General features: G+C 45.0%; 1 protein-coding gene across 9 annotated transcripts in view; it reads left to right on the forward strand.

Annotated features, from left to right (window-relative positions):
* Window positions 1-24,509, forward strand: part of ERBIN (erbb2 interacting protein) — a 222,141-nt gene extending 197,632 nt beyond the window's left edge. For 6 of the 9 annotated variants that reach the window (XM_077286353.1, XM_077286379.1, XM_077286343.1 and 3 more), the window contains 7 exons: window positions 667-2,182; window positions 8,390-8,533; window positions 20,378-20,491; window positions 21,271-21,360; window positions 22,144-22,236; window positions 23,208-23,282; window positions 24,305-24,509. In XM_077286353.1, coding sequence (XP_077142468.1) covers window positions 667-2,182; window positions 8,390-8,533; window positions 20,378-20,491; window positions 21,271-21,360; window positions 22,144-22,236; window positions 23,208-23,282; window positions 24,305-24,412 — 2,140 coding nt within the window. In that variant the 3' untranslated portion in view covers window positions 24,413-24,509. The remainder of the gene's footprint in view (window positions 1-666; window positions 2,183-8,389; window positions 8,534-20,377; window positions 20,492-21,270; window positions 21,361-22,143; window positions 22,237-23,207; window positions 23,283-24,304) is intronic. The other 3 variants (XM_077286396.1, XM_077286405.1, XM_077286388.1) reach the window with 1 other exon arrangement.
* The last annotated feature ends 319 nt before the right edge of the window (window positions 24,510-24,828 follow it).

Raw genomic sequence — 24,828 nt, forward strand, 5'->3', positions numbered from 1 at the left:
CAGTTCTGAAGACCCCTTTATTCAGTTAATGATTGGGAGAGACCCCTCCCATGATACAATGATGCATTGGCGCCTCATTGCTCATCCCTGTATCTCCTTGCTTATCCTTAGATCTTCTCTACTACTTTGTGGTTCTTCAATGGACCTTATCTTTTGAAAACATCATATGTCCAAGCAGTGGCTACTAGAGGTGACCCATTACTCAAATTCTGGGCAGCGTGATACAATCTTGTACCATACACGTGATACCTATTTCAGTGCGGTCCAGAGGAGAGGCCGGTATTAGATAAATCCTCTGGTTCAGAGACTTATTCTTATAATCGCGGACACAGCTTTCTCTATGTCTTTTCACTAAACTTACCTAGTGTAAAATGTTTATTGTTGGGTGCTGGTTGAATCAACTTATACTTAGTATTACTTTTCCCTGTTCTTGGGTCATGAATGAGAAGGTGATTTCTGCTTCTTGGTCTATTTTGATCTTATATGACAACTTGCTGATTATTTCAGACACAAAGTGAGAAAAGTAATCCTTCAATAATACGCAATGTGTCAGACATTGTTGTACTTTGTTGATGTATATTAATTGCTATTCTGGTTGCATTTCACACGTTGACAATCGTCAGTCATCTTTGAGTCCTCTCATTGGTTTATTTTTCATTTTTGTAGACAAGAAGATGAAAACTTAAATAATATTTTACATAATGGAAGCAAATTAAACGCTGTTGATGAGCGAGAGATATCCGAGATTCCATCACCGAACAGTGAAGAGGATCTAGTCCAAGAGCAAAGACTACACATCACCAGTGACTTGGCACAAAATCTGAACCAGATGAACATTAACAATAACCTGACAACCGAAGATGGCCTGTTCTCCGACACCCTGGAGCGGTCGTTGATTTCACAAGAAGTTCTATCGGGAAAGGGATTTACAAACAACAATGAGAAACGGGAAACTGAAGTGTTGGAGAATAGAAAAACGTACCCAGATTTATGCGCAATTAACAAAGTTAATGGTCATTCCCAAGATGAAGATCTGTCTCCAGATATGAGTGACCCAGTGAGGAGCGCATCCGAGGATTCAGTGCCTTCGTTTGATATGTGTGTTTCAAAAAGTACCGATGATTTGTCACCCCAACTCGGAGATTCAATGAGCTCTGTTGTGAAATCACACAGTATAACCAACATTGAGACCGGTGGGCTGAGGATCTATGACATCCTCAGTGACGGTGGCTCGCCACTGCCGTCCTACATTGTCAAATCTGCAGCAGCAGGTGCTGATGGTCAAAATATTGTTAGGAGCAAGTCGGCCACTCTTCTGTATGATCAGCCATTGCAGGTTTTCAGCAGTTCGTCTTCCTCTTCGGATTTGGTATCTTCTGGAAAAAAAACAGTTTTCAAATTTGACTCCAACCACAACCCTGAGGGGGCATACACAATGAGAGCCCCTGGAGCATCTCAGATGCCCGCCGTGCCTCAATATAATGTTCAGTATAGTTCTAGTAGTGCTACAGCCAAGGACAATATGTGGCCTCAGAAACAGAGCACTCCCGTGGACCAAGGAAGTGTACCACCTCCACGTTACCATATGTCCGAAAGCATGGAGAGTCCCAGCTATGCCAAACACCCTGCAAACATGAATTTCTCTAATCATAATAATGTGCGGTCAAGTAACATGTACAGCGTGCCTCAAAAAATGGGACCAAGGCATGTAGAAGCATGGGCCATGTCCCCAAATGACCGAGTCCTACAAGGAGCTGGTCGTAACACTCTTCAAAGACAAGGCAGTGTCTCTTCCAATGCTTCTATGACTGTGGCTGATTCAGGACCTATCAGGAGAGTTGTTGTACCAGATGGGGACTATATGACCTACAGAGAATTACATTCAGTAGGAAGGCCTACACACATGATGGCAGGTCCACAGAGACCCATGTCAGCTAGAACATACAGCATCGATGGCCCTAACGTTCCAAGACCGCAAAGTGCACGTCCTTCCATTAATGATATTCCCGAGAGAACAATGTCAGTTAGTGATTTTAACTACTCTCGGACTAGTCCTTCAAAAAAGCCAAATGCAAGGGTTAATTCTGAGCATTCTTTACTGGACCCACAAGGCAGGAATAAAGTCCCTCATGACTGGCGGGAACAGGTCTTACGGCACATAGAGGCAAAAAAACTTGAAAAGGTAAGAAAAAAAATCATGCTTAGTATTACGTACCATGTATTCGGATCCTACTGCGATGCATCCAATGAAGCATGGTCTACTAGTATATGCAGCAAAGTAAGATGTGAGACATAATCTTTATATCACAATGCTATCAATTTTATTTTATTGTTTCACTTCACATTCTATTCTTTACTGCGTGAAATATTTGGTGGTGTTTGCCTTCTCATCCTGGAAAGTTGGAGGTCATGTTATCCAATAGTTTTATTGATTTTTGAAGAATCTGAACACATGGAGGAGCATTTTCAATTTAATTGCATATATTTTTAGCTAATAATTACGGTATGTTTGCAATTAGGTTTTCTTAAAAACTTAGCACCTTTTGCCTTTTATAGTCTCAGAATTTCTATGTTGCACTCTCTAGTGCTAGCTGTTGCATGAGTTATCGGAGACTCCATCGGTGAGCTCGTTGCGGCTGGAGACTTTATAACTATTATCCTCTGTCTTCTGAGGTCAAGTCACCTTTCAGCTGGTCATAAATCAGCTCTGAGACACTCGGAACAACAAAGATGAGAATTGTAAATTCTCCTTTCAGACGGAACCTGACAGCGGATATGTGCTGACATGGGCAATGTTGGACTGGGTTGGCAAAGGCCCACCAATAACATTGACTCTTAAGGTCCACTGTTCAGCCACATCCAAAAATAGCTTGACCCTAGCACCCAAATTTACTTTTGCTTATATGAAAAATTAATTTGGCTAGTTTGCCTACTGAATGATTAGATAATAGATTTTTCTGTAAATTGGGGCCCACCGGTGGATTCTCCTGTTCCCCTGTGGGCCAGTCCGAGCTTGGTAGCATGAATCAGACACTGACTGTATGATTTCAGACATGTATGTTTGACCCTGAAACACAGAGGAAGACATGGACAAGAAAAACAAGGACTTTAAAAGCCTCCGAAGACCGTGTGGCACAAGTGACTAGTTGGAAAGGCAGATCCCTCGTGGCTTCTCCCAGCCCGCTATTCTTGAGTGACAGGTCTGTCCATCATGTGAGTATAGGCAGAGACCTGTGAGTCAGTAGGCAGGGAGAAGCCGCAGGTGAGCTATCTGACCAGTCTCACGGGCACCTCGATCCCCGGTGACTTTTACATAATGTTTTTCTTTGACTCTCTGCAGCATTTCTGAGCACAACACACATGACTGCATGGATCGGGGCAGCGTGTATCAGCTGTCAGGTTCCCTGTAAGTCATTCTGCAGCCATCAATAAACTGTACAACACCGAGGCTCTAACGTTGCAGATCTGTGTTTTCATGGTAAGAAAATGTCCAGTTTCCAGTGTGAAGAATCTGTAAGCCGATCCCATGGATTCCCTATAAATGTGATGTAGGGAACGTAGAATACGATCGTTAGCTGCAAGAATACCTGAGTGAGGTTTGAGGTGTTTTGAGATTTGGAGGACGACTTGGAAAGTTTCTGCTTAGTTTTGACTCCATTTTTGCTCAAATAAGTCCTTGACAAACTCTGTGTGCACACAGCCATACTTAGCCTTAAAGAGCTGGAAGGCTGCCGAGATTAATTACTTAAAGGGGTCGTCCAGGATTAGAATAACAGAGAGCAGCGGCAAAAAAATAAAAGCAAAAACTGGTCACGTTGGACCTAAAGACAGGGCCTTTATAAAGTTGCTCTAAAAAGGCCTTGTCAACTCAATTTTCTTGAATGGAGCTGTGCAGCGGGGTGTAACTATAGTGGGTGAAGGGGTCGCAGTCGCACCCACAAAACCATGAAAGGTCCCTTTGGACCGTATGAGAAGAACAGTATTATTGAAGTTACCAATTGGAGATTTTGCATTGAGGCTATGTGCCCACGTTGCGCATTTTAAGCGTTTTCCGCTGCAGAAACGCTTAAAAAAAGGTTTATATAAAGCATTCCATTATTTTTATGCATTCCACGATTGTTGTGCCCATGCTGCATTTTTTTCCGCAGCTGAAAAGCATTGCGGAAAAAAACGCAGCATGTTCATTAATTTTTGCGGAAAATCGGCATTTTGGCCGCTATAGAATTGCATTTGGACACATGAAAAAATAAAAAGCATGAAAACCGCAAAAAAAGCGGAAAATAAAACCGCTAGAAAAATGCAAGTGGATTTCCTGGCAAGGGAGTCCGGTTTTTATGCGGAAAATTCTGCGACATGGGCACATAGCCTGAGGCCCACACTTCAAGTTGTCCTGCAATACCAGACGCAACCCATACTTGAGGGGGCGCTGTTCCTTTTGAAGACCCTTTTTTTTGGGGGGGGGGTGACCTTAGACCTTTAATGCATGTGACATGAAATTGTCTTTGTTCATGAAGTCTGATGTTAAAGGGTGGCGTTTTCCTGCTGCAGAACTTCCTTGGCGCTGTGTAGTCCTGTACTGGTAATTGTCGGCTTTGTTTCAGTCCCAGGTCTATTATTTTTCATGTGTGTTCTCGTGCCAAAATCTGTTTGTTGCCAGAGGCAGCGCCAGCCGTCCTCTAGTGAATAATGTGAGGTTAATGCTGCGTGAAAGTACAAACCGAGGATGAGTGGCAGCAAAAATGTCATTTTCTTTATGTCTCTGGATTCTCCTCGGAGGGTTTAAAACATTATTAATTGCAGCGGATTACTCTGGGTTTTTTTTTACGAGCTCTCCTCTCTCGTTGGGTCCTGTCTAGGCGTTCAGCATTATATGCTTGTCTTTATTGTGCAGATTTTGGCTACCTGAGCTTATAAGGCATGCTGGTTCTTGTTGTTCACTTGCCACAGGTTATACTCCTCTTAATAGCCCACCCTGACCTGTTGCGCTACTTTTTCTAGTGTATTAGCTGAAGAAGAAATGACTATTTGGTACCAATTATTTTGGCTGCGCAATGGTCAGTGGAATTAGAAGGTTTTTTTTATCTGTGTGAAATTCAACTTTATTTTTTTATAATGAATTGATTTTTCTTAGAGCAGGAATTTCTGATCGATATCTCTGACCGCTGGAGGCGCGTGCACTACTGCCCCCTAGTGGAAGCTTTCAAGAACCAAATCAATCACATTTGTATCATGACTTTATTAGAGACTTGGAAATTACAAAAGTATTGGATCGTTTCATGGTTTCTGTTAAAGGGGTTTTCTGCTTTCAGAAATTCCTTGATCCATTTGTTTAACCAAAAAATAAAAAAATGCCTTACTCGCCCTCCCTTGTCCCAAAATGCAGTCTTGGCTGTTTTTACTTCTGGTGTCTGTCATTGTCATATCGACAGCACTGCAGCTAATCAGCGAGCTAAGCGGCTCTGCCCAATTTGATGGCACAGTGTGCTGAGTCCTCTGATTGGCTGCAGTGCTGTCAACGCTGCAGACAATAACAGCCCCCGGGAGCAGTGATGGGGACTTTGCACTGATTCTGAGGAGGGTGAGTAAAGCGCAGTTTAAAAAAAAATATATATATATATATATATAAACAAAGTCTGTTTTTATAGTTCAGTTTGGATATTCTGATTCTGTTCCGTTTTGAGGACCAAACTGAATTATTGTAAAAAATGGATCGATTTTATAACTGGTGCAAACAGAAGTAGATGTGCCCACTACAGGGATTCTCTTTTTTTGTGGTCCATGTAGGTTTTATTTTTTTCCTCCAAAGTTGTTGTGCCACTTTGGCTACTAGGAGAACGGGCCTGTAGCTTTTCCTAAGATTGCTCTAGACAAACAAGCCTTTCTCTGGCTTCATAAATCGTCCATTGGCGGTCAGGCTCGCTTTTGCGATCTGATGGGCTGTGTTTGTCAAACTTGTAAATCAACTTTTGCAAGATAATTTATTTATTTTTGTTGATTTGTTCAGAACAATATAAAAGGTAAATGTATTATTTTTCATTTTGGCACAGACTTTGGTGAGGTCCAGGTGTTACAATGTTTTGGGCTGTGGAGAAGAAAAAATCTAGGATGCCCCACTGCAAAGTTAAATAATGTATGAGAGCACTGCCAGTGGGCTGTTCACATGTTAAAGTTGTCTGATCAAGGGTGTTTAAAGGCTCAGATTAAAATTAAAAACAAAACAAAGAGCAACACTTTCCTTCACTGGTCCTCCACCATTCCCATTCCATCGTGAGCTCTCCTCTGGTTTCTGCTTCCTGGTCCCTCTCGAAATGCAGGAATCGCCTCTTAACCAATCACTGGTTGAGTTTCATGACTACTTCAGCAAATTATTGGCCGAGTGGGCTTTAGCCGCCAGTTATTGGCCGAGTGGGCTTTAGCCGCCAGTTATTGGCCGAGTGGGCTTTGGCCGCCAGTTATTGGCCGAGTGGGCTTTGGCCGCCAGTTATTGGCCGAGTGGGCTTTGGCCGGCAGTTATTGGCCGAGTGGGCTTTGGCCGGCAGTTATTGGCCGAGTGGGCTTTGGCCGGCAGTTATTGGCCGAGTGGGCTTTGGCCGGCAGTTATTGGCCGAGTGGGCTTTGGCCGGCAGTTATTGGCCGAGTGGGCTTTGGCCGCCAGTTATTGGCCGAGTGGGCTTTGGCCGCCAGTTATTGGCCGAGTGGGCTTTGGCCGCCAGTTATTGGCCGAGTGGGCTTTGGCCGCCAGTTATTGGCCGAGTGGGCTTTGGCCGCCAGTTATTGGCCGAGTGGGCTTTGGCCGCCAGTTATTGGCCGAGTGGGCTTTGGCCGCCAGTTATTGGCCGAGTGGGCTTTGGCCGCCAGTTATTGGCCGAGTGGGCTTTGGCCGCCAGTTATTGGCCGAGTGGGCTTTGGCCGCCAGTTATTGGCCGAGTGGGCTTTGGCCGCCAGTTATTGGCCGAGTGGGCTTTGGCCGCCAGTTATTGGCTGAGTGGGCTTTAGCTGCCAGTTATTGGCTGAGGGAGCTTTAGCCCCAGTTATTGGCTGAGCGGGCTTTAGCCGCCAGTTATTTGCTGAGGGGTCTTTAGCTGCCATTTCTAGTGTGTTGAGTTGGGACCGGTAAGTAGAGACCAGCGTGGAGCATGGACAAGTGTCGGAGCAGGAACATCGCAAAGTCTGTGGAGATAAATATTGCTGTTTTTTTTCCCACCCATCATTTCAAGAAAATAAAAATTGATCGGCTGGGCAGCACCTTTAAAAGGATTATCATATGTTTGATATTGATTACCTGATCCTTAATCGCTTTTTAATTGCACAGGAAAGGTGATCACTATAACAGTAGTGGACAAATACTTCTTTGAGGTTTTTGATGCAGATTACTTGCCTAACACAATTATCACACCTGCCAACATTTTACATCCATTGTAAATGAATAGGGAATTTTAGACTCCGTTCACATGCAGCAGTAATAAAATTATCAGCGAGATGAAGAAACATGGTCGTGGTCATACTTGTAGTGGATTTTGGAGGAAAGAACATGGAATATTCCCACACAAATTAGCCTCATTGATTGGGACTTATTCCCGTGTGCACATTCGCGGAAGAAACCCATGCGTCAGCCTTCGTTAATGATTAGTGTTAATGCAGACCTGTCACTTGCCATAAATATGTATTTTTTTACCTGCCGTAAATGCCGCTGTTCCCCTGAATCTATGATTGTTTTTCTTTGCTTCTGCGCCTCTCCGTTCCTGAGATATGGCCCTCTCCTCCTTGTGTATACAGTAAATCTAGCCTTGTTATCCAAGAAGGTGTGGTCCTTAATTATTCTCTATAGTAGTCTGCTTGACGACCACACCTTCTTGGCTAAAAAGATGAGCCTTAGATAAGAGGAAGAGAAAGCCATATCTGAGGAATAGAGAGACGAAGGAAGACCCGAAAAACAATGCCCGATTTGAGAGAACCACGGCATTTAAACCAGGTACAAATTTTTTTTATATATTTATGACTTATTTAAGGGTATACTAGCAACTGATTCCAGTAGAAAGCAGAATTTTGATTTCAGCTCTGTACTAATCTGTAGATGGGTATAGGAAAAGTCAAGTTGCTAAAGTTTGATGGTAAAATTAGTCGTACATCATAAGAAGGTGTCTCCTGTGGTTCCACAGTATAGATGCACAGTATATTGTACCGCTATATGATGCCGGAGATCGGCACACTACACCTGTAGTAATGGCTGTGTGGTCTGCACGTTCTCCTCCTGGGCTCCAGCGATTCCTCACACGGCTGCACGACTCTATGTTTGTACTGTACGTGCATGAACTGTGCGAATAACCCATTGAGTTGTATATGCATGCTTTACTAATCTGTGATGTTACATCTGTCCTTCTTTATTCAGAGCATGCTGTCACGGTCCTTTAATTCCACTTACACGGCAGCTAGCAGCTCTCTGTATGGCAGCTCTAGAGATCTGCATGGCAGCCAGGGCAGTGTTGCCATGAGTGTAGCTGACAGAAGAGGTTCTGGTGTTCACATACTTCGTGTGAGTACTTCGAGTAGTTGTCTTAGGACGATGGTAATCCTACAATACCGGCATGCTGGGTGTAGTCCTTTATATGATTATTAAAAATTGCCTTAAATCAATAGGGTAATTCAATGAAAAAAAATAAATGTATGTATGAAAAATGCAATAAGAAATCATAATAAAGTCTAACAATGAATCAACATAAATAATCTCCTTGGAAATGGAAATTACATTTGCATCAAGCTGTTTTTAGTGGTGCCTGACTGGCAAGGAGTCACCGAGACAGATCCACAATGAGGATTGCGGCTCAAGCAAATTTGGGCAAAATGCATTTCCGCCCTTGTTCTTGAGCCTTCTGTGGCCGGCCAGAGCTTCTAATTTGGAGGCAGACCTTAAGGGTGCACGCACACATCAGACCCGCTGAATCCATCCAAAATCTAATCCTCAACATCAGAATAGACAGGCTCTGCCGTTTTTCTTGGAGCCATGATTATCATAGAAGTGTCAATAGACATTTGACTATGGGTCCAAGTGCCGCCCCATAACAATTCGAACAGCGCTCTGACACTACACACAAATGTGTGACTGCACCCTACGGGTATGTTCAACACACCGTTTTTTATATTCGTTTTTTGGTGATGATTCCCATTAATTTGAATGGGAAAACATGGATATAGTTCTCGTGTTGCATTTTTTAAAATGTGTAAAAAAAAAAAAAAAGTTTTTGGACAAGTTTTTGCTTCGGAAATGCATCAAAAACCAAACCATATTGTTACACCCCATATTTATATTAAAGGGGTCGTCCGGGACTTTAATGTCGATTTAACATTCAGCCAGAAAAATCCATGTGTAAAACCAGTTTCTAAATAACATGGAATATTTGCTGCGGTTTTATAAAGACAGGCGTGTTTTGATGTGGTGGTGGCACATTTCTTCATGTGGTTTTTGAGGGGTTATCTGGGACTTTAACGTTGATGTTCTATCCTTAAGATAGGTCATCAATGTCTGATCGGTGGGCGTGAGACACCGCCACCTCTGACGATCAGCTGTTCCCAGTGTCGGCCGGAACTGCTCAGTTGCGGAGCAGCACCGCAATGAATGAAATAGTGGCCACAAACGGGTGCTGCACTTATGCCACCTACTCAAATCAATAAGGGGATGACGTGCAGTAGCCAGCTGCGGCCACTATTTAGTCAGCGGAGCTGTGCAGCTCTGTAACTGAGCGGTTCTAGCTGACATCGGGAGCAGCTGATCGTGACATATATGCCAGGTTTCTCACGTCCACCGATCACTCATTTGACCTATCCTAAGAATAGGCCATCAATGTTAAATATCCGGACAACCACTTTAAATACTCATCAAAATGCACGTGAAAAATGTGCCCAAAACATGCCGGTCTTTTTTATTTTTTTTTTGAAACATGGATTTTTCTGGCTGAAGAATCTACATAAAAAACCTGTCCGGTTCATGAAGCCTCAAAAACCACCCCTCATACAATTTAGAACATGAATTCGGTTCCCAATAATGTCTCTGATACCAGAGACACTAGTTGTAATTAGTGGAAAATGAAACTTTTAATGTCATCCTCGGCGTGTGCAATTAAACCATCCTAAGATCTGTCAACAGCAATTTTCTGTCTGTGGCGAGCCAATCAAGTTAGATAATCGTCACTGTGTATGTGAACCAAACCTACGAACTGGTTCTCTTATATTCTGCCATGACTGAGGGAAAATTTGTATATTCAGAAAATTTGAAGGAAATTATAAATGAGCCGAGTATGTAAAAATCCCCATAAATTCATCATAAAGGACTCAAGAGACTCAAAGACCGAGGGAAACCCCTAATTACAGTAGTATGCAAATGTACAAATGAGGCAATGCTGGCACCCTAAAGGCCATTTCCTCCTTCTTGTTTCCACGCTACTAGCAATACAAATCTTATATTGGACCACTGGGGATTTATCCATTTCTGCTCCCTACCCCCTGACATTCCCTTCACGTGTTATTCCTCTGTTGCTATTATGTGAATCCTTTGTGTTGTTTCTCCGCCATCTACCTTGGGGCACATAGTGAGGATGCATTGGCTATGCTTGACTTATTTCTGTAGACATTAACTGAAGTTTAACAGAATGTCTAGTTTCATGCAAATAAAGCTTAGAGGTTCACTAATTTTAATAATCCCTACTTATAAAGAGTCCTTTGACCAGACGCTGATCACAGTGTCTTTTTGCTGGAACTCCCAGCAATCAATTGTCGAGAAAACCAGCAGTAAGTGTTCAATATTTCTGTAGCGCCCCCACAGGGGAAATTGGGCATTACACAGCATCAATTCAAATCAGTGTGTTGTGTAATATAGGACTTGTAACCCATTTTGAGAAGGACCTGTCATTGAGTCAAGAGTGGACAGTTTTTGCTCTTATTTTGTTCCCACTGCTTCCCTGATTTAATTTGTTTCTTTGTTTGTTTTTTTCATATCCACCATATAATTCTAGAGATATGGGCCTCAGTGAGCACTGCCCCCTTTTTAAGATCAGGAAAAAATACTAAATAAAAAGACCCATATATCAGGAACTAAAAAAAGGCAAAATAAATAATAATAAAAAAGCTAATACTCTGTGAAGTGGTAAGAATAAAATAAGAGCAAAAATTGGTCACTTTTGACCTAGTGACAGGTCCTTTTTAAGAGATTTCTTAACTTAAGGGGGTTGTACCAAGTTTGGAAGATATCTCCTATGCTTTGATAAGTTTGCTGGAACCCTGCACAGCCCCCTCTGAATGAAATGCAGATCGAACATTCGCACCCCTCTCCATAGATTCTCTATGGAATTGCTGATCTTGGCGGAATACATCACTTGCATATCTCAAGCTGTCCTATATATAATGAATGGACGAGAGAGGTGCACGTGTGCTCTATCCACGCGTGCTCGATCTGCACTCCATTGAGACGGGGCTCTGCAGGGTTCCAGTATCCAGATTCCCAGCAATCGAGAAGTTATCACTAGTGATGGGTGAACCCGTGGATGATCGTGTCCGGTGGGTTTGGCCGAACATCTAAAAAAAAAAAAAGTTCAGTTTGGGTATCTGAAGGGTACCCGGACCCCCCTCAAATGAATGGGGGGCCCGAACATCTGTTGTTTGTCACCCTGTCAGTTGCATGACAGTGCAGCAAACAGAGGCTCAGAGGCTCTGATTGGTGGTAAGATTACCGCCGATCAGAGAAAATCTCCATTACTGATCTGTGGGCTTGATGTCAGTAGCCATAAAACAGCTGACATCAACCCCACAAATATTACCCCACTTGCCACCGCACCATGGCAGGCAGAAAGAGCTGGGCAAAGCACCAGAATTAGTGCATCTTTTCTCAGCAGGCTGCGGGCTGCTATTTTTAGGCTGGGGGCAATATCCATGGCCCCTTACAAGTCTGAGAATTCCATTGAAGAAAATGTAATAATGTTCCAGCTCCTTAAAAATCCTTCATACTTTATTAATCCAACATTAAAAAATGATACAGCAGTAAAAAACTCCTTGAACAAATATGAACCTCAGGTGTTATGCTTTAACACCTGAGGTTCACATTTGTTCAAGGAGTTTTTTACCGCTGTATCATTTTTTTATGTTGGATTAATCAAGTATGAAGAATTTTTAAGGAGTTGGAACATTATCACATTTTCTTCAGTAAACTACACGTTCCATCAAGACGAAGTTCCGTGCACCTGCGGTTTTGGTTGGTGAGCTGGCTGTGGTTTCGTACCATGTTGTTTTGTTTCATGAGAATTCCAGCCCCCAGTTGTCTGCTTTAGCAAAGCTGGTTGTCAAAATTTGGACCCACCACCGTTTTTTTAAATTATTTAAATAATTAAAAAATCAGCTTGGGGACCCCTCTATTCTTGATAACCAGCCATGATAAAGCTGACAGCTGAGGGTTGCTTCCCGCAGTTGACATTTTCTCCTTCGCCTCATTGGGGGACACAGGACTGTGGGTGTATGCTTCTGCCGCCAAGAGGCTGACACTAAGTAAACGTGAAAAAACGTAGCTCCTCCTCCCTCGTATACACCCTGACACTGGCTGCTGGAGACTCCAGTTCTTGCTTAGTGTCTGAAGGAGGCCCATCATCTGGGTCCCGGATCTTTTGGACCCATTTCCTATTCATCTCTTCACTAATGGAATTGAAGGGGCGACGGACCCTTTTGAGGGTCCGATCTCCCCAAAACCAACAACGGGCAAGCACGTGTGAATTTCTCCACGTATCCTTTCCCGCGACGTGGGATCCCTCACTGGACTTGGCCCTGACCACCCTAAGGTATTTAGACCCTAGGCTGTACAGGTGCCCGTAGAATGTCCGTGCTATGGTGCTAGATGGGGTGGTGGACGGTCCCTCTCCTTATCCTTAGCAGATAATGGAGCTAGGGTTTCTGCACCGTCATTTACCTCCCCCCGCTCCCAGGTCCCTCCCCAATCCACCAGATAAAACTTCATAGGAGGAGGGCTCCTGTTTTGGCGCAAGGCATCTGCAGATGCCTATTTTTCTGGGGCTGCGAGCGTATGTAGCTCTATGTCAGTGTGGCTGAGCAGAACGCTATAGCAGGGTGTGTGCAGATCATGCAGCACTTACCCTTGCTGAACACAGAGCAGGCAGAGCAGGGGATGGAGCTGTAATCCAGGTAGCATGCGGCGCTGTCAGCGCCGTTACTATGCGGTGTCACCGGCGCCGCTTCGGTACAGCGGCGCTCCAGTGATTCCGTGCGCCGGCATCATGGTCTTCCTGAGGCTTCAGGCTCCGGCCTGGCCTCCATCAGAGTACTTCCGGGTCGCTTAGACCCGGCATTTCTCCCAGCAAAACCGCGCTGTGAGGCCCCTCCCCCTCCGGCATGTCTACTTCCGGTTTCGCTTTCCCTTCCCTCTCCCAGGGAAAAATTGAGTCCCCGGCTTCAGGCCTACTACAGGCCGCACCGCATCAGGGTGGTCCCGCCCCCTGAGGCCTGCACAAGTTAAAGACGGCTCATTTGGCTCCGCATCTTGAGTTTGGTCACCGTTTTTGGTAGGGACACAGGACTGGGGTAAGTGCTTCTCCCTCCAGCAGGTAGTAGCATTTTTCTTTTCCCGGTCTCAGGCCCTGGGTATAGCTTGCACTATGTCTAGAAGGGTTAAGGCTCACATGGTCCTATTTACCGGTTGTGTAACTTGTCGTGCCCCATTTCCGTGTGCCCAGAGCAACAGTCTCTGCGAGGCCTGTGACTCGGAACGCGCCCAGGAGCCCCCCCCCTGCCAGCTCCCCAGCTATCTCTCCCGTCCCTGCCCCTCAAGCAGTGGCTGGGGCTGATCCGCCTGAATGGGTTGCATCTTTATCACAATCCATGGCGTCTCTTACTGAAGCAATCAAATCCTTTCAGACGACAGCAGTCAGGGCCAGCAGTCCTCCTGTCTCGGATAGGGCCTCGGGGTCTCGAGAGCCTTCGGCCTGCAGGGGCCGTGCCCGCACCAGACAGACACGTGGAAAGCGGATTCGCACAGAGTCGCCCAGGCTCTCAGGTGCTTCTGCACCCTGGAGTTCCGTGTCGCGTTCTCCTTCCCCAGCAGAGAGCGGGGAAGTTGAGACAGACTATGACTCAGAGGAGTCCCTTAATTTTGAGTCTCCTGGTTTTCGGGAGTCGATAGATAGTCTGATTGAGGCTGTCAATCAGTCCCTGGGGATAGAGGACGAAACTGCCTCATCCTCAGATCATAGGGTAGCATTTAAATGAACTAATCGAGCCCATAGAGTTTTTTCCTCTCACCCTGAGTTTGAGGACCTGATTCGGCGTAACCGGGAACATCCGGACAAGCGTTTTTCGGGGCAAAAAGCTTTGAAGATTAGGTACCCCTTTGCTGCTGAACTTTGTAGTAAATGGGCAGAAAATCCTTCCGTGGACCCTCCGGTGTCCCGTTTAGCCTCTAACACATTGCTATTTCTCCCTAGTGGCTCGGCGATTAAGGATCCTACGGATCGTCTTATAGATAGCTTGGCTCGTTCAGTTTTTGAGGCTTCAAGTTCGGCACTTTTTCCTTCATTTGCGGCAACTTGGGTTGCGAAAGCTATGATGTCCTGGTCAGAGTCTTTAACAAAGGCTCTTCAGGAACGAACGTGAGTTGTCTGCAGAGTTGGCAGAAATGTCTTCGGCTGCTGCTAACGCCATTGCTATTAGAAGGGCTCTCTGATTAAGGACATGGCGGGCAGACTCTACCTCTAAAAAAATCTCTTACAACTCTTCCGTATCAGTGGGATCGCCTATTCGGAGAGAAGCTGGATCAGCTTATTTCTGACTCCACAGGAGGGAAGAGTAAGTTTCTTCCTCAGCAGAGGATTGGGCAGCCTTTTCGTTTCCAACTTCAAGCCCGTTTCAGATCCTTTCGCAATACTAGATGGGCCCCAGCATCGGGCACTGCGGCGCAAGGTCGACCCAATCAGGACCGAGATGCTCGGGTTTCTTATACGGCCAACCAGGGGGGAAGAATGCGTTTCTAGTCGACTAGATCCAGAGGATCTAGGACTCAAAGGTTTTCAGCCAAATGACTGGAGGCCTCCTCAGAGTGCCTCCAAAAGAGTAGGCGGACGTCTACTTTTGTTTCACCAGGTCTGGATTCAGGTAATCCACGACCGGTGGGTAAAAGAGCTCGTATCTTCAGGTTACAAGATAGAGCTGGTCCGTCAGCCTCTTCTACGGTTCTTCCCATCACGTCTTCCCAGGTCCGAGTCCCTCCGACGAAACCTGTACAGTTCTGTAGAATCCCTTCATCTCAGCGGAGTCATTTCTCCTGTCCCAAGGGAGGAAAGGTTTCAAGGGTTCTATTCCAACCTTTTTGTGGTCCCCAAAAAGGACGGAACAGTAAGACCTATCCTGGATCTAAAATGCCTAAACAAGTTTGTTCGCGTTCACCATTTTCGGATGGAGTCTCTGCGGTCAGTGATTGCTTCAATGGAAAAGGAAGAGTTCTTGGCCTCAATAGATATTCAGGATGCTTACCTACATATCCCCATTTTTCCTCCTCATCAAAGGTTTCTAAGGTTCGCACTGAACAACCTACACTTCCAGTTCACGGCGTTACCCTTCGGACTGGCCTCCGCCCCAAGGGTGTTCACGAAAGTCATGTCTACTTTAGTGTCCATTCTGCACTCCCGAGGCATAGTAGTCATGCCATATCTGGACGATCTTCTGATCAAGGGGCCTACCTTTCAAGCTTGCAAGGAAAATGTCAGCATTGTTCTAGACACCCTGGCTCGCCTGGGTTGGCTAGTAAATTTAAGGAAGTCATCCCTACAACCGTCTTGGAAGATATCATTTCTACGTATGATTTTTGACACCTCTCAGGCCCTATCAATCCTTCCCCAGGACAAGGTCCTAGCCCTTCGGCGGGAAGTGAGGAATCTTCAGCAACCGTACCCTCATACGATTCGGTCCTGCATGAGGGTGTTAGGGAAGATGGTTGCAACTATAGAGGCAGTACCATTCGCGCAGCTTCATTTTCGTCCTCTCCAACAGGCAATCCTAGCAGTATGGAACAGGAATCCTCTCCCTCAACCGCAGTTTTCGCTTGTCTCCCCAGGTCAGACAGGCTCTCTCATGGTGGTTGTACAGCCCATCCTTACTCAGGGGGAAGCCCTTTCCCCCAACCAATTGGCTGGTGGTCACAACAGATGCCAGTCTCCTGGGTTGGGGAGCAGTGTTTTTTCACCACACAGCTCAAGGGCGCTGGTCTCTTCGGGAATCAAATCTCCCCATCAATCTCATGGAGATTCAGGCGGTTCGACTAGCGTTGCAGCATTTCCACCATCTCCTGGCGGGTCGCCCTGTACGAATTCAATCAGACAACGCCACAGCAGTGGCCTACATAAATCACCAGGGGGGCACCCGCAGCAAGGCAGCCATGCGGGAGGTAAAACAAATACTCTTCTGGGCCGAGAAAAATCACTCTGTAATTTCAGCAGTCCACATTCCAGGAGTAGAAAATTGGGCGGCAGATTTCCTAAGCTGTCAGGGTCTGGCGTCCGGGGAATGGTCTCTCCATCCCGAGGTATTTCAGCAGATATGCCGTCTATGGGGGACCCCGGACGTGGATCTAATGGCGTCCAGAGTGAATGCCAAAGTACCCAGATTTGTCTCCCGGTACCGAGACCCAAGGGCAATCGCTGTGGATGCGCTAGTTCTGACTTGGAACCTGTTCCATCTCTCTTATCTTTTCCCTCCTCTGGCGCTTCTCCCAAGGGTAATCAAGAAAATCAAGTTAGAAAGAGTATCTGTTATTCTGATCACCCCGGATTGGCCACGACGGACCTGGTATGCGAACCTAGTACAGCTCCTCTCCGGGGTTCCATGGCGGCTCCCCGATCGTCCGGATCTTCTTTCTCAAGGGCCGATTTACCACCAGAACTCAGGGGTCCTACGTTTGACGGCATGGCCGTTGAATCTTGGGTTTTAACTCAGGCAGGGTTCTCCCAAGAGGTAGCTGATACCATGATCAGTGCGCGTAAAACTGTTTCAGCCAGAATTTATTATCACACTTGGAAAGTTTTCCTTTCATGGTGTAGAGGGCGCGGACTGCCTCCTCTGCGTTTTTCCATCCCAAACATTCTAGGCTTTCTTCAAGCAGGCCTGGATTCTGGGCTTGCTCCAAGTACCCTCAGAATGCAGATCTCGGCCTTATCAGTCCTTTTTCAGTGCAGGATTGCTACTAACCGTCAGGTTAGGACTTTTTTCCAGGGAGTCGCTCATAAGGTCCCTCCTTACAAAACTCCCTTGGAAGCTTGGGACCTTAATTTGGTCTTAAGGGCATTGCAGGAAGCTCCTTTTGAGCCTCTTCAAGATATTTCCTTGACTTTCCTTTCTTGGAAGGTCGTGTTTTTAGTGGCCATCACTTCCATAAGGCGGGTGTCAGAGCTGGCAGCCCTTTCCTGTCGTACTCCTTTTCTGCGTTTTCATCAGGATAAGGTAGTGCTCAGACCAGCACCTTCTTTTTTGCCGAAGGTTGTTTCCTCATTTCATATTAATGAGGATATAGTTCTTCCCTCTTTTTGTCCGGCACCTACGCACCGTGTAGAAAAAGCTCTCCATACGTTGGATCTGGTGAGAGCACTTAGGAGATACATTTCTCGAACGGCTCCTTTCCGCCAGACGGATGCTCTGTTTGTCCTTCCGGAAGGTCGCAGGAAAGGTTGCGCGGCCTCAAAATCCACCCTGCCCAGGTGGATACGTGCGGCCATTCAGGAAGCCTATCGTGCCAAGGGCGTGACGGTTCCGGCTGGGATCAAGGCTCATTCCACTAGAGCAGTGGGGGCTTCCTGGGCCATTCGACACCAGGCCTCAGCAGAACAGGTTTGCAAAGCTGCGACCTGGTCTAGTCTGCATACTTTTGTCAAACATTATAATGTCCACTCCCAGATCTCTGCAGATGCAAGTCTGGGGAGAAGGATTCTTCAAGCGACAGTGGCGCACTTATAGACAATCCGTTATCTGGATGATTATTACTGGTGAGTTAATTCCCCACCCAGACTGCTTTAGGACATCCCACAGTCCTGTGTCCCCCAATGAGGCGAAGGAGAAATAGGGATTTTTGTGTTACTCACCGTAAAATCCTTTTCTCCGAGACGCTCATTGGGGGACACCGCTCCCTCCCTGGTAATATCGGATTTTGTCAGTCAGTATGACCTTTTCTTTTCTAGTTTTTTCTGTATTTATGCTGTTATATTATCTCTCGTGTTTTTATCCTACTGCTTTTGCACCGAACTGGAGTCTCCAGCAGCCAGTGTCAGGGTGTATACGAGGGAGGAGGAGCTAACGTTTTTTCACGTTTACTTAGTGTCAGCCTCCTGGCGGCAGAAGCATACACCCACAGTCCTGTGTCCACCAATGAGCGTCTCGGAGAAAAGGATTTTACGGTGAGTAACACAAAAATCCCTATTTTGCCTGCACTGGTTATCAAAAATAGAACAGACCCCATGTCTTTTATTTATTTTTTTATAGCTCAGGCGCCGGCTAATGAGTACTCCCATCAGCGGCGCCTGCTCTTGCTGTTATTAGGGACAGCAGGTGTAGGCTGATGGGAGTATTACTCTCTCTCAGGCCAATGCCTGTCTGCTGGCTCTTGCTGTCATCTGACATGGGAACCGGAGCTCTATTGACCGGTGGTAATAATCTTACCGCCGATCAGAAACGCAGATGACAGCGTGGGAAACACCCGTTGTTCGGGATGCCGGATACATGCAGTAACACAGACTTCTTGGAGAAGTCCATATTCAGGGTCCATGCCCGAACACTAAGTGTTCGGTATAGACCCCGAATTTTATTGTTGGGATTCGCCTATCTCTAGTTATCACCTATCTTTTATATACCAGCCTTTTAAGACATTGATGGAATATTCACAAATGCATGCAAAACTATTATTCTTGTCAAAATGACAGATCCATTCTTCACTGTGTCACAAGTAATCCTTATAATCCTCCCTAATTCCAGACATTCCTCACTAACACCTCACTAGTTCAAGCTTTCTCTTATCTGCTTGCTTGTATTATGTTCAGCATTTTCATGTCTGCAATTTTTTTTTTTATTTGATGTAAAATGTTCTCATATTTTGGATGTGAACACGCGTGCATGAGTGAACTTGGCACTTTTGCTCAATGTTCAGCTGCCAACATGTGGGTATTACCAAAATGAGGCCTTCTTGAGGCAGCCATTTTTCATGTACCCTCTATGGGCCGAGTGTCTGCAAATAAAATGGAATGGATCAATTTTTTTATTTTTTTATTTATTTTTTATTTTTTTTAATCCGAGCTCATGAAAAAAATAACAGACAGGAGCACGTGGGTGTCATCCGTCTGTTTTTTTTTTTTTTTTACATTGTAAGAAAAAATGGATGACACACTGATGGCAAAATGGACATTCCATCAGGAGAGACGCTGTCAAGCCACCGATTGTAGTCTATGGCTGTGTAGTGGCAGCATCAGATTAAAGAAGGCAACTATGCCTTTCTGCCACATATTAAGTCTAAAACCGGCCATACACTTTCGATGGCTGTTGGCCATATGATACTTTGTTAGGCCAGCAATTATCATGGCCATTTCTACCAAACGCAGGAGCATTTGCTTAGCTTGGCACTCCTGCGTTCTCCATGGGAAAGCCACCGATAGACATCTTTGCCGACTCCTTATCGCTGGGAGAACAAAGCGATCGAAAGTTCAAAATCAGATATGCCCTATCGACATCATCTCCCAATGATCAGTTGCCTGGCGCCCACATACACAATATAGTGACTGCCGAACTCATTGATATTGGCAGGGTGGGCCGACATTCGTCTGTGTATGGCCTCCTTACGAGTGGCTGATTTCTATGTCGGCACAACAATCGTTGCCATCAGTAGTGATCATGCTTTCGGAGACAGTTGTCGAAACAATTCCATAATACCTTATTAAAAACGTTTTAAGAAGAGGACAAGCTAGGATTTTGGAAGGAAGGGCTTGTCCTTTTAATGATATGCTCAGACACTAGACTCTGCTTCCGTGTAAACATCCTGATCCCGGCCATTATACCTTTTTACCCCATAACTAATCAGATCATTATAATGCTGAGTTTGGCTTTTTCTAATGAGAGTACCTTGATTTTCCGCACTGAGCTGTATTAAATCTTGTCAATGGATTGGATATAATTGCATTAATTTCTAGATGTTTAATTCATGTCTTCCTACTAATCGGGTTTAAATATTCAATGACCGTGTCGCCTGTATCATTATGCGTACTGAACCTTGTGCCGCTCGCGGGGATGGTTGTAATACATTATTGGAAGTGGTTGGATGCAGTGTTATAACCGAAATATTTGCTCTGCCATTTGCTGATAGCACCCGACTTCTGGGAGCACCGGGGAACCTGCCCAAGATGATGTATTTGGACCTGGACAGCAAAACTACGCAACATTGGTCCACAAGGATGGTGCATCTGACAGTGGAAAGAAGGTAGGCCTGATCTTACAACCTGTCCAGACTAGAAATTTTTCAAAGTCAAGTACACGGTAATAAAATAACAAAATAAGTCATACTCACCTCATTGATTCTTACACTTCCAGAGCCCACTGCCTTTCTTTGTACTCTGGGGCACAACTATAGTGGGTGCAGGGGTTAAAGTCGCCCTTGAAAGGTCCTTTTGGCCCTTATCAAAAAACAACACTATTAATGTTATCTGTGCCTTGGTGGAGATGTTGCATTGGGACACACAAGCTTCAAGTTACTCCTGCTCCAGTGATGATGTCCTGACATGGACATGTGACCGCTGCAGTCAGTCACTGGCTCTAGGGGACCGAATAGCTTTCATGAATCGTTTAAAGGGAATCTGACACCTAATACATGCTGCCCGATCTATTGCAGCATGTATCAGACTTTGGCTGTGTGACTTCAGATTTGTATGTTAGACTCTGAAACGCTGTGGCATTCTAGAGAAAAATATACTTTAAAAGTCACACGGGAGGCTATTTGGGCAATCATGTCCCTGATGATGTCTCCTCACCCGCTGCCAGGTTTCGCTCTATAGATGCACACTGGGAGAGACCTTTCATTCACTGGGACTGGGTGGGGAGAAGCAGCCAGGGCCGGAGTAGATATCTGCTGATCAGAGAGTGTGCCGGATGTCAGACCCTTACCGATCAAATACTAGGGATAGGTTATCAGTTGTTCACCTGTTACCTGATTGATTCACATGTTGCTCTAATGTTGATCTAATTTGTACAATTGACTTCCAGATGCTTTTGAGCAATGGGCAGATGAGCCAGCCCCCGAGGTCTCAGAGCAACTACAGCCAGCTGCATCCTCACCATCTCCAGCCTGCTGTGGTAAGGCTGCTTTCCAACCAAATGTCAAGACCTCTCATTTTCTAAATTGTGGTTGACTTTTCTTATACAGCTAAATAATTATTTAGGTATAAAAAAGTGATCTTTTACATGCGGTGGTATTTCTTCTAACTGCTTCCAAGACTTATCAGTCATCGTTCTTGACGGGAATAAGAAGCATTGTCTATCATCTCCTCATATTGTCGGACTTCCTCTAAACTTTTAGTAATTGTTTAGAAATAAATCATTAAAGGGAATGTAGAAAATAAATGCTTGTTTTTTTTTTTTAATTTTTTTTTCTCCCCATATTATTTTCACAGTGGCCACCAGGCCTAATATTCGTCTCATTGTTCTTTTCAGCAGCTAAAGTTGCATAGGCAGTAATAGACTGACTTTGATTAATGGACTTGTATAGGAGAGGTAACTGAAGAGAGGAGGAGGTGGTGAGCTCTTGTAAATGGTGTATCCCATGTTTGCTAAGAGATTTATAGCTGCCAAGTACAAAAACTGAGTGTATACAAACTGCAGTCGAATATGAGACAAGTGACAAAATGAATCTCCTACTTTTATAGATGAAAATTGGACAATTTTTTTTTCTTATACAGTCATGTGACCGTGCCCGTAGAGTCAGCTCTATAGACTACATGTGACTTCTGAAGTCACTAGTTGGACTAAATACCTATATGGCTATCTGTGATCCACATCCATGGAGCAATGGATATCATTTACTGCATGTTATGTATCGGTGACCTGAATTACTTGACCTTTTTATCTTTTTAATTCAAGATCAGGGTACGTCTGGTGAAGGATCCTGAGCTCGGTTTCAGCATATCAGGAGGAGTTGGTGGTAGAGGAAACCCCTTCAGACCGGGTGATGATGTAAGTATTCCTGTTTTTTTGGTGAGAGCAATGGACAAAGCCGTAGTCCGAGCCGCATGGACAAAGCCATAGCCCGAGCCGCATGGACAAAGCCATAGCCCGAGCCGCATGGACAAAGCCATAGCCCGAGCCGCATGGACAAAGCCATAGCCCGAGCCGCATAGACAAAGCCATAGTCTGAGCCGCATGGACAAAGCCATAGTCTGAGCCGCATGGACAAAGCCATAGCCCGAGCCGCATGGACAAAGCCATAGTCCGAGCTGCATGGGCAAAGCCATAGTCCGAGCCGCATGGACTAATCCTGTGTGGCGGTGCACGGATTCCCTGCCGTGGGATGGAGTAATATGCTACTCCTGTGATGGTACAGCTAAAGGATAGCCCTACATGGCACCGTGTTATGAAAATATTTTCTCCCTAGAAACTATTTTCTTTAGTTTGAAATCCGTTTATAACACTTTGTCTGATTTACCATCCCAAGTTTGAGATTGGAAGCATAGTAAGGTGGCGTAGAGGCCCATAGGCTGGTACGGTGCTGTATTGCACCTCTATATAAGGCTTAAAAGGCCCATGTGCATTTTTCCTGAAAGGGAAGTTTGGAAGTTACCCCTTATCCGTGGGATAGGGGAGAATGTCCTGACCACTGGGAGTCCAACCTCGGGGACTCTCACCAATCCCGAGTGTGATTGGTCTATCATGCATGAATTTTTAATGGGACCACTGGAGATTGCAGAGTGTTGGACTTGGCTGGTCAAAGGCACACCAATAAAAATGAATGGACCAGCAGTGTGCATGATTAACAGTGCATCATTCACATGGGAGTGCCAGTGGTTGGATACCCAGCGATCGGGAAGATCCGCTGTCCCACAAATAAGGGATAGTGTTGAAACGTGAAAATACCCATTAAATTCGTAATTCCATTTTTTTTCAGTTCTGTAATGAAAAATGAAATAACCATCTTATTATTTCACCAGGGCATATATGTGACGAGAGTACAGCCTGAAGGACCAGCATCCAAATTGTTGCAGCCTGGGGACAAAATTATACAGGTAATTATACATGAATCTGTCACCCGTCACACTGCCCTCTTCCTTTCCATTAATTATTTGTCTCTATCACATCTACCATAAATCCATTCATCTTCTTTCTCTCCCTTTATTTAATGCACCTTTTCTTCTGGTTAGTGGCAAGGACATGTAGGTTTTTGTGTTGCTGGAAAATAGAGCTCCCCAAGGCTGGGACTACACGGTGACTTTGGCCTCGACACAGATTATGCGGCTAAACTTCGCTACGTGTCGCAGCCACATTCCATGAAAAAAACAAAAATGAGCATATACCATACAGCAATTAAATACCATATATGCTTGAGTATAAGTCGACCCAAGTATAAGCCGAGGCACCTAATTTTACCATGAAAAACTGGGAAAACTTATTGACTCGAGTATAAGCCGGGTATGCATTGTTCCCTCACCCCATCCTGGTATGCATGGCTCCCCTTCCCCTTCCTTGTAGGCATGGCTCTCCATCTTTGTATTCATGTCTTCTTATCCCCTATCCCTGTATGCATGGCTCCTAATCCCATATCCTTGTATGCATGGTTACTATAAAAAACAAAACAAAGCACATCCTACTTACCTTTATTGCGCGCCCTCGCTGCATCTCGCTCCGGCGCCAGCAGCTCTTCCGGCAAAGAGACCACGTGTCCCCGCTCATTAAAGTAATGAATATTCACTCCCCGCCTATGGGAGGGGAGAGGGGTGAATATTCATCACCTTAATGAGCGGGGGACACCTGATCGCTCTGCCGAAAGGATATGCAGCGAGGGCACGCAGGGAAGGTATGCAGGCTGCGGCTGTAACTGTGCTAGCTATAAGAGAAATGAATATTCACTGCCAGCTGACTTCAGCTCAAAAAAATAGTATGAAAATCGCTTGTGTGATCTAGGCTATGGGAGAACTCGCACTTATTATTCAGTCTTCTTCGTAGTTTTTACATATACGGCTTTTTCTCCGTTTGGTCCTCTGACTGCCCTCACAAGCTATTAAATACTTAAATTTCTTTCTTTCTTTAGGCAAATGGCTACAATTTCCTGAACGTTGATCATGGACAAGCAGTGCTGCTGCTGAAGAAGTTTCAGAGTGCAGTCGAGCTGATTGTTCTACGGGACGGGGCCGTGTAGAGAAACACAAAACTGAACGGAAAGCCAGCAATGTGTCAAGAGACTAATTAGAATCAAAACTATTTTTCTATGTATATACGTAAAAAAAAAAAAAGAAGCAACATAGAGAGAGAGAGAGGAAAAAAAACAAAACAAATCTGAACATGCACTTGGATTTTGATAAAAATATATACAATTTATACAGAGATGAACTGTAGAATACGAGGGTCATAAACCACTGCGGATGAAAGTCGGGTTCAGATGCCTCTCCATCTGATCGTTTGCTAAGCCTCGCTTACAAGAACAAACCTGTGCCGTTTTTGTACAGAACGTAGGTCTATTTTTGGATAACGTGTATTACTAAAACCTATTCGATAGGAGAAGGAAAAAACAAAAAAAAAAAGAGCCTCAACTGTAGCGATGCGCAGGTGAATGGC

The sequence above is a fragment of the Ranitomeya variabilis genome, chromosome 1 (genome assembly GCF_051348905.1).
Source record: "Ranitomeya variabilis isolate aRanVar5 chromosome 1, aRanVar5.hap1, whole genome shotgun sequence".
NCBI classification, from domain to species: domain Eukaryota; kingdom Metazoa; phylum Chordata; class Amphibia; order Anura; family Dendrobatidae; genus Ranitomeya; species Ranitomeya variabilis.